The sequence below is a fragment of the Rhipicephalus sanguineus genome, chromosome 9, assembly GCF_013339695.2.
Source record: "Rhipicephalus sanguineus isolate Rsan-2018 chromosome 9, BIME_Rsan_1.4, whole genome shotgun sequence".
Lineage (NCBI taxonomy): Eukaryota > Metazoa > Arthropoda > Arachnida > Ixodida > Ixodidae > Rhipicephalus > Rhipicephalus sanguineus.
The window spans coordinates 79,888,941-79,901,498 of record NC_051184.2 but is presented as its reverse complement, the minus strand read 5'-3'; the positions used below and the strand labels follow the sequence as shown (position 1 = coordinate 79,901,498).

General features: G+C 52.4%; 1 protein-coding gene across 1 annotated transcript in view; it reads left to right on the top strand.

Moving 5' to 3' along the window:
* LOC119405664 (uncharacterized) overlaps positions 1-12,558 on the top strand; it is a 51,039-nt gene that overhangs the window by 34,312 nt on the left and 4,169 nt on the right. Inside the window, exon 9 of the mRNA XM_037672505.2 lies at positions 1,201-1,342. Coding sequence (XP_037528433.2) covers positions 1,201-1,342 — 142 coding nt within the window. The remainder of the gene's footprint in view (positions 1-1,200; positions 1,343-12,558) is intronic.

The window sequence follows — 12,558 nt, the reverse complement described above, 5'->3', positions numbered from 1 at the left end:
ACATTTACCAAGGAGCAAACTTACCGAGCCGTAAGAAGGTACCTCGGACACTGAGAACGTCGGGGTAAGTTAATACGTGTGTCTCACACTACAGCTCCTTACGACTTTCGAGGAATTTGGTCCCTGATTGTATTACCAACTGTGCAGCACGCTTTCGCCTTGAAGTCTTATAGAGCGTAACAGGCTGCCAAATTCTTTCGTTTGTTTTCTGTTTTTCTTTTCTGTTGTTGTTTTTTTTTTTGCGCGAGGTTCAGGTTTGACAATAAACCGCCGAAGTTTGAAGGTGTATCGTGAATATGCAGCAACGATGAGTGAGAATCGTTTGAAAATGCACGTAATCTTAGGACGGAAATTGTTGGAGCGCTCAGTTATCCAGCGCTGGCTTGCCAGCGTGGCTCCGTATTTACTAGTTCTATATTGACCTTAACGTCACGATCGTCGAACTTCTACCCGGAGCGTGGAATGGTGGTGCGCTCCTCTAAAAACGCTACGCTTAGAAGCACTGCACTTGCAAGAAAACAGAAAGATGCACATGTACCCAAGAACCTCTTTCAAACGTCTTCCCGTTTTAGTATTCATTTTCCTTTATTGTAGAAGCAAGTGCAGTACTGCATTCCTCTCACCGTTACTTTTTAAGCGAAACGTCTGTAAGGTACAGATTTCGATTTCGATAGCGCCGGCTTGGTTCGCGAGAAATCCCGGCGCTGGCCAGTGAACTGAAATGCGGGTGCACACCAACTCTGTCCGCGAAGCTGCGCCTGTGACATTCGCCTGGGCTTGTCGGCCATGAGCCGTTTCTGACGTGGCGATCTGATTTTTTTTATTCAGGTCACTGCTTATTTCACGTTGCCAAATTTCTTTGCTGCCTTTCATTGTTGCACTTCATTGTTTCACGCATGACCGTCGTTGTTGCCTGTAGCAACAGAAGCGTTGCTCCGCTAAGCACGTGGGTGCTCATGCCGGCATGGAGGAAGGAAAGAGTTAGAAGGAATAATCGCGCAATGCGGTGGAAATGAAGAAATACATAAATAAATAAATAAATAAATAAATAAATAAATAAATAAATAAATAAATAAATAAATAAATAAATAAAGAGAAATAGTAGGTCGGGCACGCACACGCGAAGCATCGCTTTCCGCCATTTTTTCGTTAGGGGAATGTCTCCTATTTTTTTTTTTTTTTTTGCATTTTATTTTACAGCGTGCAAGCTCAAGGAATTCACCCAGGAATGGGAATCGTGCGACTGGAAGATGCAAGACTACTACGATGTTCCTTCGTACCGAGATGGCGCCGTGAATACGACAACGCGTATCGATGACGTGCCGCGGAACAAACTATGCGCGTGAGTGTCTTGAAGCTACTGTTCGTGTCGTTGTTGTTGTTCCTAAAACTGACTCCGACCAGGCATAGCGCGACCTTCCGAACTGTTTTCAGAGAGTGAGTGTAGTGGCACATACTCATCCATAAAAACAAGGTGTCGGGGCGTTTTCTTTGAGAAAGTGATTATGCATTAGTGCATTAGTGATTATGCATTAGCGATTAGTGATTAGTGCATTCGTGATTAGCATTAGTGGTTCTGTTACTATTGTGGCGACACACTGCGCACAAACCGGCGCAGACACCGCCTCGTCATTAGCCAGCTCGGCGTGACATGGCCGCATGCTGCACCACACCGCCGATAAGGGATAGCGCCACCGCAGCGTCACCGGAGGCTTACGTCACCGACGGCGGTTATAAACCCGAGCTGCTAAGCTCGGAGGTTATCATTCCTTCGCTACCCGACCGAGCGCAGCGTCGGTATGCTCGCCCCGCTGCTGCTACTTCGTTAATAAACAGTTACGTTTTATGTTGGGATGCGTCCTCCCATCGACACGGCATCCCACATCTGGTGACCCGGAAACCGAACAAACCGCACCGCTATGGCCGACACGGAAGCCCTTGCCGCTCTTCGGCAGCAAGTGGAACAAATTCAACAGCAACTTCAGGAACAGCAGCAGCGCATGCAAAACGGACCGCACTCGCCCGGCGATTCCGCGCAGCCTCTAGTGGATTACGCCCCCCAAAGCTCCGTTCCAACGGTCGCTGTCAACGCAGATGCTGCTACCACTGCGGCCGCTACCGACCTGGACGTCTGGCGTGTCTCTGTCAAGCTTCCGCCATTTTGGGCGGACTCGCCCGAGGTATGGTTCGCCCAAGTCGTGGCCCAGTTCTCCCTGGCGCGCATCACACAAGACCGGACCCGCTACGACTACGTCGTCGCCCACCTGGACGCCCGCTACGCCAACGAGGTCCGGGATATCCTCACCAACCCACCAACGGCCAACCTGTACGAATACCTCAAGACCGAACTCATCCGCCGGCTGTCACTCTCGGAAGACCAGAAATTGCGACAACTTCAGTCCGCAGAACTTGCCGAGCGCAAACCTTCGCAGTTACTCCGCCACATGCGTGCTCTCGCGGGTAACATGGAAGTCCAGGAATCTTTCCTGCGATCACTCTGGCTCCAACGACTTCCACTGCACGTTCAGGCAATTCTGCGGGCTCAGCTGACGCTACCTCTCGACCAACTTGCCGAGGTCGCTGATAGCGTCATCGAGGTCTCCTTGCCGCAGTTGTCGCCCACCATCCAGGCTGTCGCCGCACCGCTGAACACCACCGAGCTTGCACGCCGTATAAACGACATCAACCGGCAGCTCACCTTCATTGAACAACGCCTGGGTGAAGGTCTTCCGATGCACCAGCGCCGCCACTCGCAAAGCCGCGACCGTAACACCACTTCGTCGCGGCAACCCGACAACAACGGCCGCCCGTGTTATTACCACCGACGCTTCGGGGACAGAGCCCGGCAATGTCGACCACCCTGTTCCGCTGGGCATGCGGAAAACGCCAACGGCAGCTCGTAGAGACGGCCGCAAGCTGCCAACCCAGAGGCCGTCGCATCTTCGTCACTGACCAAATCACGAAGCAGCGGTTCCTTGTCGACAGCGGTTCCGACATCTGCTGCTACCCGCGATCCCATCTTCAAGGTCCTCGTCCGCCTACGTCTTTCGAGCTCAGCGCGGCAAACCGCTCTACAATCAAGACGTACGGCTCGCTCCGCCTGCACATCCAGCTCAGAAACTTACGCCGTGACCTTCACTGGAACTTTGTCATCGCCGACGTCGCCGAGCCAATCATCGGCTCTGACTTTCTGGCCCACTACAACCTCCTTCCGGACTGCCGCAACGACCTCCTCATCGACGCGACGACGGGACATTCCACACCAGGCCAGCGAACGACCGCCCAACAGCCAAGCATCAGGGTACTCAGTGTTGACAACCATTCGCCGTACCACGCCATCCTCGCCGAATTTCCCGGATTGACGCGCCCCAGCGGATTGCCACGCAAAGTGCAACACACCACCGTGCACTACATCCGGACCACTTCAGGCCCCCCGGTTTTCTGCCGCGCCCGTCGCCTCGCCCCGGACCGCATGCGCATAGCCAAAGCCGAGTTCGAGGCCATGCTCTGCGAAGGAATCGCCCGCCGCTCTGACGGTCCATGGGCCTCGCCACTTCACCTTGTTCCAAAGAAGACCGAAGGCTGGCGGCCCTGTGGGGACTACCGTGCCCTCAACGCACGCACCATCCCGGACAGGTACCCCGTCCACCACATACAGGACTTCGCCCATCGCATTCATGGCTGCCACGTGTTCTCCGTGCTAGACTTGGTGAAGGCCTACACACAGATACCCGTCAATCCGGATGACGTCCCGAAAACGGCAATCATCACTCCCTTTGGCTTGTTCGAGTTTCCCTTCATGAGCTTCGGCCTGAGGAACGCTGGACAAACCTTTCAGCGCTTCATCGACGAAGTCGTCCGCGACCTCGACTTCTGCTTCGTTTACCTTGACGACATACTGGTATTTTCCCGCGACGCCGAAGAGCACTACACGCACCTTCGTCTGCTGTTCCAACGCCTCGATGACCACGGTCTACTCGTGAATACCCAAAAAAAGTACGCTAGGCGCTTCCATCGTCCGTTTCCTCGGCCACGAAGTTTCATCTGAGGGAACTCGGCCCTTGCCCGAACGCATCTCTGACCTACAAAGTTACCCTCAACCCACCACCGCTAAAGACCTTCGCCGTTTCCTTGGCATGCTGAACTTCTACAGGCGTTTCTTGCCACACGCAGCCGACTACCAGGCTCCCCTCCATGACGCTTTCACTGGGCTACGAGGAAACCAATCTGTTACGTGGACACCGATGTTAACGAAAACGTTCGAAGAATGCAAAGCCGCCCTCTGCACCGCCACGCTTCTCACCCATCCCGTGCCAGACGCTCCCTTGGGACTCTTCACGGACGCATCTGGTTTCGCTATCGGCGCCGCCCTCATGCAACGCGTGGACAACACCTGGCATCCCTTGGCGTTCTTCTCCAAGAAACTCGCAGCTCGGAAAACGGCCCCTTCAATCGCCAGTTCCGCTGACGAAACCACGACAACCGCCCCGACAACTTTGCCAGCCTACTACAGAGAACTTCTGGCGATATACGAAGCAGTGCAACATTTTCGCCATATTCTCGAAGCACAGAATTGCACCATCTATACCGACCACAAGCCTCTTACCTACGCCTTCTCTCAACGTCGCGACAAACTCCCGCCTGTACAGCAGAATCAACTCTCGTTCATCGCACAGTTCACCACCGACATCCAACATGTCAGCGGGAAAGACAACGTGGTCGCCGACGCGCTTTCACGTGTATCAGCCATCAGCTCTGTGCAGATAACAGCGGACGTCCTCGCCGAGGCCCAGACTACAGACCCCGAACTGCAGGAACTTCTCAAGGGCACGTCCTCACTACAGCTGCAACAAGTCCCCATTCCAGGGTCGACAACCACAATCTGTTGCGACACGTCGACAGGACGAAGCAGGCCCTTTGTGCCCCTGGCCCATCGCCGTGGTCTTTCCAACCAGCTCCACAACCTCAGCCATCCCGGCATACGCGCCTCTACACGCCTCGTGGCTGACCGTTATGTCTGGCTCTCCATGCAGCGGGATTGTCGTACCTGGGCGCGCTCCTGCATTCAATGCCAACGCGCTAAGGTCACCAGGCACGTCACGTCACCGCTCGGAACATTCCCTCAGCCCTCTGGTCGGTTTGAGCACGTCCACCTCGACATCATAGGACCCTTCCCCCTGGCTGGACCCTACCGCTACTGCCTCACCGCCATCGACCGGTACACTCGATGGCCCGAGGCATGGCCCCTCGAGGGAATCACCGCGGAAGACGTCGCCTCAGCCTTCTTCACCGGCTGGATTGCTCGTTTCGGCGCCCCCCGCCGCGTAACCACCGACCAAGGACGGCAGTTCGAGTCGCATCTTTTCAGGTTGCTCGGGCTGACCATCGGTTTTGAACGCTTAAGGACCACCAGTTACCACCCCTGCGCCAACGGAATGATCGAGCGTTTCCACCGACAGTTCAAGGCAGCCATTATGTGCCACCCGGACTCAACATGGCTCGAGGCCATCCCAGCCGTCATCCTTGGTCTTCGCGCCACCTTCAAGCCGGACATCCACGCTACACCAGCAGAGCTCGTCTACGGGGAACCTCTCCGCCTCCCAGGTGAATTTCTCGCTGCACCGCCATCCAGTACTACGACGTCAGATCCCACCGACTTCGTCGCCCGGCTCCGTCGCACCATCGCCGCCTTACGCCCGTCACCTGCAGCCCACCACAGCAAGCCTACACCGTTCGTGTTCAAGGAGCTAGCATCGTGCACGCACGCTTTCCTCCGCGACAACACCGTCCGCAGGCCTTTCCAGCCACCCTACAGCGGACCCTACCTGGTCGTCCATCGCGACGACAAAAACTTCACTCTGCGCCTGAACGGGAACGACGTCCGCGTCTCAATTGACCAGCTCAAGCCCGCATACATCGCTGCGAACGAACCGGGCAGTGCCACTCCATCCACAGGCATCTATCCACAGACGCCGACGTCACAGCCCGCTCCTTTCACAACACGCTCTGGACGTCTGGTACGCCTCCCAGATTTCTACAGACCCTGAGGGCTCTGCACTCCGCGGGGGGGGGTGATGTGGCGACACACTGCGCACAAACCGGCGCAGACACCGCCTCGTCATTAGCCAGCTCGGCGTGACATGGCCGCATGCTGCACCACGCCGCCGATAAGGGATAGCGCCACCGCAGCGTCACCGGAGGCTTACGTCACCGACGGCGGTTATAAACCCGAGCTGCTAAGCTCGGAGGTTATCATTCCTTCGCTACCCGACCGAGCGCAGCGTCGGTATGCTCGCCCCGCTGCTGCTACTTCGTTAATAAACAGTTACTTTTTATGTTGGGATGCGTCCTCCCATCGACACGGCATCCCACGCTATGTTTACTGTCATTATGTTATTACTGTAATTAGCGATCGTGTTCTCACTGTACTAGTGATCATGTTCTTAATTGATTATGTTCTAGGGAAATTGTAACTTTCGAATCCGCTGTCTCTGCTGCCCCAGTCAGGGCTAGTCAGGGGGTTTAAGTCCTCCTTTTGCCTTACCTCGCGGGCAAACCATTTATGTGTTATGCCCAAATAAAGTTTACTTTACTTATTTTACTTTACTTTAAGTGAAATGATAGGTAAAAAGACATTAGCAGATGCTCGTTTAGTCTCATTATCCTTAGGTAGCGTCTGGATTGCGCCTTTAGAACTCGCTACAGTAGGACAAGCAAACTAGAGAATGCCAGATCGTCCATCGAGGTCGCGACACCCAAAAGGAACGCAAGTTTCTAGGCATGTTTGGATTGCGCCTTCAGAACTCATCGTTTAGGAAAACGAATGTCTAGCAAGCAAATGTTACGTTGAATTGTTATTGATGTTAACCGTCTGTGATAATATTTTCTAAACACAGAGCTACATCGCTGTCGCAAAAGAATAACAGCAAGTTTGCGCAATTGATACTCTTGGTGACAATGTACGTGATCTGGAGACGTCGGTGCCAGGCAGAAGCTCGTCGACAACCACAGCATGCAGCGTTCCCAGCCATGCACCGTATTTATCGAATTGTTTTCGGATACCTAGTTATGAGCTGGAAGCGAGTAGTGTTGATGCCTTCTTAAGGGCGCTGGCACACTCGGTTTTTCGCATTACGTGGGGAAGAATTTCCAGCAGCGCCATACTGAGTTCGGAAACAGAAACAAGTTATCCGACTCCCCGTGCTACACTTCCCCCTCCCCATTTATTTTTCCTTTCCCCCCTTTTCTTTGCTTTATTTTTCCCCATCACCTTGTGAAGTAAGATGCTTAGTTAATATGTTTGTTGTTGTATAGTTGCTTGGTAGCGTACAGTGTATTACCCCAGTCTGTATAAGATTGCCTCTAGCGTTTGTGTAAGTTACATTGACGCAATTTATAAGTATTTAGTTTATAAACGACTCATGCGCTTGCGTGTACAGGTTCAATCAACTTTCCTTTGTGACAAGCAAACTAGCGAATGCCAGATCGTCCATCAAGGTCGCGCCACCCAAAAGGAATGCAGGTTTCCAGGCATGCCTGGATTGCGCCTTTAGAACTCGGCACAGTAGTACGAGCAAACTAGAGAATGCCAGATCATCCATCGAGGTCGCGCCACCCAAAAGGAACGCAAGTTTCTAGGCATGTCTGGATTGCGCCTTTAGAACTCGCTACAGTAGGACAAGCAAACTAGAGAATGCCAGATCGTCCATCGAGGTCGCGCCACCCAAAAGGAACGCAAGTTTCTAGGCATGTCTGGATTGCGCATTTAGAACTCGCTACAGTAGGACAAGCAAACTAGAGAATGCCAGATCGTCCAACGAGGTCGCGCCACCCAAAAGGAACGCAAGTTTCTAGGCATGTCTGGATTGCGCCTTTAGAACTCGCTACAGTAGGACAAGCAAACTAGAGAATGCCAGATCGTCCATCGAGGTCGCGCCACCCAAAAGGAACGCAAGTTTCTAGGCATGTCTGGATTGCGCCTTTAGAACTCGCTACAGTAGACACAAGCAAACTAGAGAATGCCAGATCGTCCATCGAGGTCGCGCCACCCAAAAGGAACGCAAGTTTCTAGGCATGTCTGGATTGCGCCTTTAGAACTCGCTACAGTAGGACAAGCAAACTAGAGAATGCCAGATCGTCCATCGAGGTCGCGCCACCCAAAAGGAACGCAAGTTTCTAGGCATGTCTGGATTGCGCCTTTAGAACTCGCTACAGTAGGACAAGCAAACTAGAGAATGCCAGATCGTCCATCGAGGTCGCGCCACCCAAAAGGAACGCAAGTTTCTAGGCATGTCTGGATTGCGCCTTTAGAACTCGCTACAGTAGGACAAGCAAACTAGAGAATGCCAGATCGTCCATCGAGGTCGCGCCACCCAAAAGGAACGCAAGTTTCTAGGCATGTCTGGATTGCGCCTTTAGAACTCGCTACAGTAGACAAGCAAACTAGAGAATGCCAGATCGTCCATCGAGGTCGCGCCACCCAAAAGGAACGCAAGTTTCTAGGCATGTCTGGATTGCGCCTTTAGAACTCGCTACAGTAACACAAGCAAACTAGAGAATGCCAGATCGTCCATCGAGGTCGCGCCACCCAAAAGGAACGCAAGTTTCTAGGCATGTCTGGATTGCGCCTTTAGAACTCGCTACAGTAGGACAAGCAAACTAGAGAATGCCAGATCATCCATCGAGGTCGCGCCACCCAAAAGGAACGCAAGTTTCTAGGCATGTCTGGATTGCGCCTTTAGAACTCGCTACAGTAGGACAAGCAAACTAGAGAATGCCAGATCGTCCATCGAGGTCGCGCCACCCAAAAGGAACACAAGTTTCTAGGCATGTCTGGATTGCGCCTTTAGAACTCGCTACAGTAGGACAAGCAAACTAGAGAATGCCAGATCGTCCATCGAGGTCGCGCCACCCAAAAGGAACGCAAGTTTCTAGGCATGTCTGGATTACGCCTTTAGAACTCGCTACAGTAGGACAAGCAAACTAGAGAATGCCAGATCGTCCATCGAGGTCGCGCCACCCAAAAGGAACGCAAGTTTCTAGGCATGTCTGGATTGCGCCTTTAGAACTCGCTACAGTAACACAAGCAAACTAGAGAATGCCAGATCGTCCATCGAGGTCGCGCCACCCAAAAGGAACGCAAGTTTCTAGGCATGTCTGGATTGCGCCTTTAGAACTCGCTACAGTAGGACAAGCAAACTAGAGAATGCCAGATCGTCCATCGAGGTCGCGCCACCCAAAAGGAACACAAGTTTCTAGGCATGTCTGGATTGCGCCTTTAGAACTCGCTACAGTAGGACAAGCAAACTAGAGAATGCCAGATCGTCCATCGAGGTCGCGCCACCCAAAAGGAACGCAAGTTTCTAGGCATGTCTGGATTACGCCTTTAGAACTCGCTACAGTAGGACAAGCAAACTAGAGAATGCCAGATCGTCCATCGAGGTCGCGCCAACCAAAAGGAACGCAAGTTTCTAGGCATGTGTGGATTGCGGCTTTAGAACTCGCTACAGTAGGACAAGCAAACTAGAGAATGCCAGATCGTCCAACGAGGTCGCGCCACCCATAAGGAACGCAAGTTTCTAGGCATGTCTGGATTGCGCCTTTAGAACTCGCTACAGTAGGACAAGCAAACTAGAGAATGCCAGATCGTCCATCGAGGTCGCGCCACCCAAAAGGAACGCAAGTTTCTAGGCATGTCTGGATTGCGCCTTCAGAACTCGCTACAGTAGGACAAGCAAACTAGAGAATGCCAGATCGTCCAACGAGGTCGCGCCACCCAAAAGGAACGCAAGTTTCTAGGCATGTCTGGATTGTGCCTTTAGAACTCGCTACAGTAGGACAAGCATACTAGAGAATGCCAGATCGTCCATCGAGGTCGCGCCACCCAAAAGGAACGCAAGTTTCTAGGCATGTCTGGATTGCGCCTTTAGAACTCGCTACAGTAACACAAGCAAACTAGAGAATGCCAGATCGTCCATCGAGGTCGCGCCACCCAAAAGGAACGCAAGTTTCTAGGCATGTCTGGATTGCGCCTTTAGAACTCGCTACAGTAACACAAGCAAACTAGAGAATGCCAGATCGTCCATCGAGGTCGCGCCACCCAAAAGGATCGCAAGTTTCTAGGCATGTCTGGATTGCGCCTTTAGAACTCGCTACAGTAGGACAAGCAAACTAGAGAATGCCAGATCGTCCATCGAGGTCGCGCCACCCAAAAGGAACGCAAGTTTCTAGGCATCTCTGGATTGCGCCTTTAGAACTCGCTACAGTAACACAAGCAAACTAGAGAATGCCAGATCGTCCATCGAGGTCGCGCCACCCAAAAGGATCGCAAGTTTCTAGGCATGTCTGGATTGCGCCTTTAGAACTCGCTACAGTAGGACAAGCAAACTAGAGAATGCCAGATCATCCATCGAGGTCGCGCCACCCAAAAGGAACGCAAGTTTCTAGGCATGTCTGGATTGCGCCTTTAGAACTCGCTACAGTAGGACAAGCAAACTAGAGAATGCCAGATCGTCCATCGAGGTCGCGCCACCCAAAAGGAACGCAAGTTTCTAGGCATGTCTGGATTGCGCCTTTAGAACTCGCTACAGTAGGACAAGCAAACTAGAGAATGCCAGATCGTCCATCGAGGTCGCGCCACCCAAAAGGAACGCAAGTTTCTAGGCATGTCTGGATTGCGCCTTTAGAACTCGCTACAGTAACACAAGCAAACTAGAGAATGCCAGATCGTCCATCGAGGTCGCGCCACCCAAAAGGAACGCAAGTTTCTAGGCATGTCTAGATTGCGCCTTTAGAACTCGCTACAGTAGGACAAGCAAACTAGAGAATGCCAGATCGTCCATCGAGGTCGCGCCACCCAAAAGGAACGCAAGTTTCTAGGCATGTCTGGATTGCGCCTTTAGAACTCGCTACAGTAGGACAAGCAAACTAGAGAATGCCAGATCGTCCATCGAGGTCGCGCCACCCAAAAGGAACGCAAGTTTCTAGGCATGTCTGGATTGCGCCTTTAGAACTCGCTACAGTAGGACAAGCAAACTAGAGAATGCCAGATCGTCCATCGAGGTCGCGCCACCCAAAAGGAACGCAAGTTTCTAGGCATGTCTGGATTGCGCCTTTAGAACTCGCTACAGTAGGACAAGCAAACTAGAGAATGCCAGATCGTCCATCGAGGTCGCGCCACCCAAAAGGAATGCAAGTTTCTAGGCACATGGTAAGGTGACAGAACACTTTGATCCGATTAGCGTATGTAATTGGCAGGGACAGTTACATGTAGCTCTCACGTGATAGAAAAGTCGCGAGGCCACTTATGCATTCGCCTAAGATGACTCAAAGGCGAGGGCCGTCCCTCCTGCCACAAAAGCTTCGTGCACCTGTGATTCTGCACTGCTTCCAACATCGGAGGCATCGCAGCTTTTTGCACCTCACGAGGTTCGAGACCAGCCCTCGTTTCACCAAGCGATTATGTCGTGTGGTGACGTCACCTGTGACGTAACGATGGCTAAAACCACCGACAGTCGTCGGTCACCTCTCGCGTTTATGAGGTATCTAAGGCTTTATTGCCATAGTGCGTAGTAGTTTTAATTGTTCAGTTTTTGTCCTAAGCACGCAGTACCAATGTTTCCCTTTTAGATGCGAATAGTATTTGTTAATAATTGGCGAAAAGACCAGAATTTCCAGCGCTCGAAGGGGGCCGCCATGTTTGGCCGACCGAGGCGCCGCGGTGCGAGCATTTGCTTGGGGGCTGCTGAAACGCGCTGGCGTACAGCGCGGTTCACCACGTTTATGGCTGTCAGTAGCGGGCGATGGCAGATTCGCGAGCGCTGCAGCCGCTCGGTCTTCTCTGAATGTCGGAACGTGCATCTTCTTTCATGCGACAACATTTTCGAACAGTGGAATTGTGCCAGGGAGCTTGCCAAACATCGCGAGAACGTTCAGCAACATCGTCACGAAAGTTTGAATAGTTGCAACGCCGTGCAGTTGTCCACTCTCTCTTTTTTTTTTAGAACTGTATCATATCAAGAAACGTTTTAAACTTACGCATTTGCGTATGATAACGGCCAGATGAAGCCTAGTAAGCTGTATCTTCTTTCTTTTCCTGAAAGGCAGCAGCGACAGATATTTTCATGCCGCGCTACCGTCCGACTTTGTGCTGCACGATGGCTGTTTTGTGCTCTCTCGCAAAGTGCAACGGGATGAATTTAATTAGGCGATTATTTCAGTCTTTAACGCAGAACGCTGTAGCGGAGATTACGTGCGGCTTCTTTAATTACTGCGAAAGGATGGCCTGGCGTAGTGTCCGAAGCCTCTTGTAGCAAAGCTAGACGCAGCGCGCATGCCGGCCCCCAACCTCTGTGTTCTTAAAGAGCAGTCTGCAAGAACACCCCGTCGCACAGGCGCTTTGAATCACTATCAAAACAGACGAAGATTACGTTTGAGTCCGATATTGATTGAGTTCGATCCTGACCAAGCGGCGCACACGCGTGCGCTTTCTGTCGCGACGTGCCTCGTTCAGGATATACTTAACTGCAATTGAAGGATCGCCCCTGCAATGACAAGATC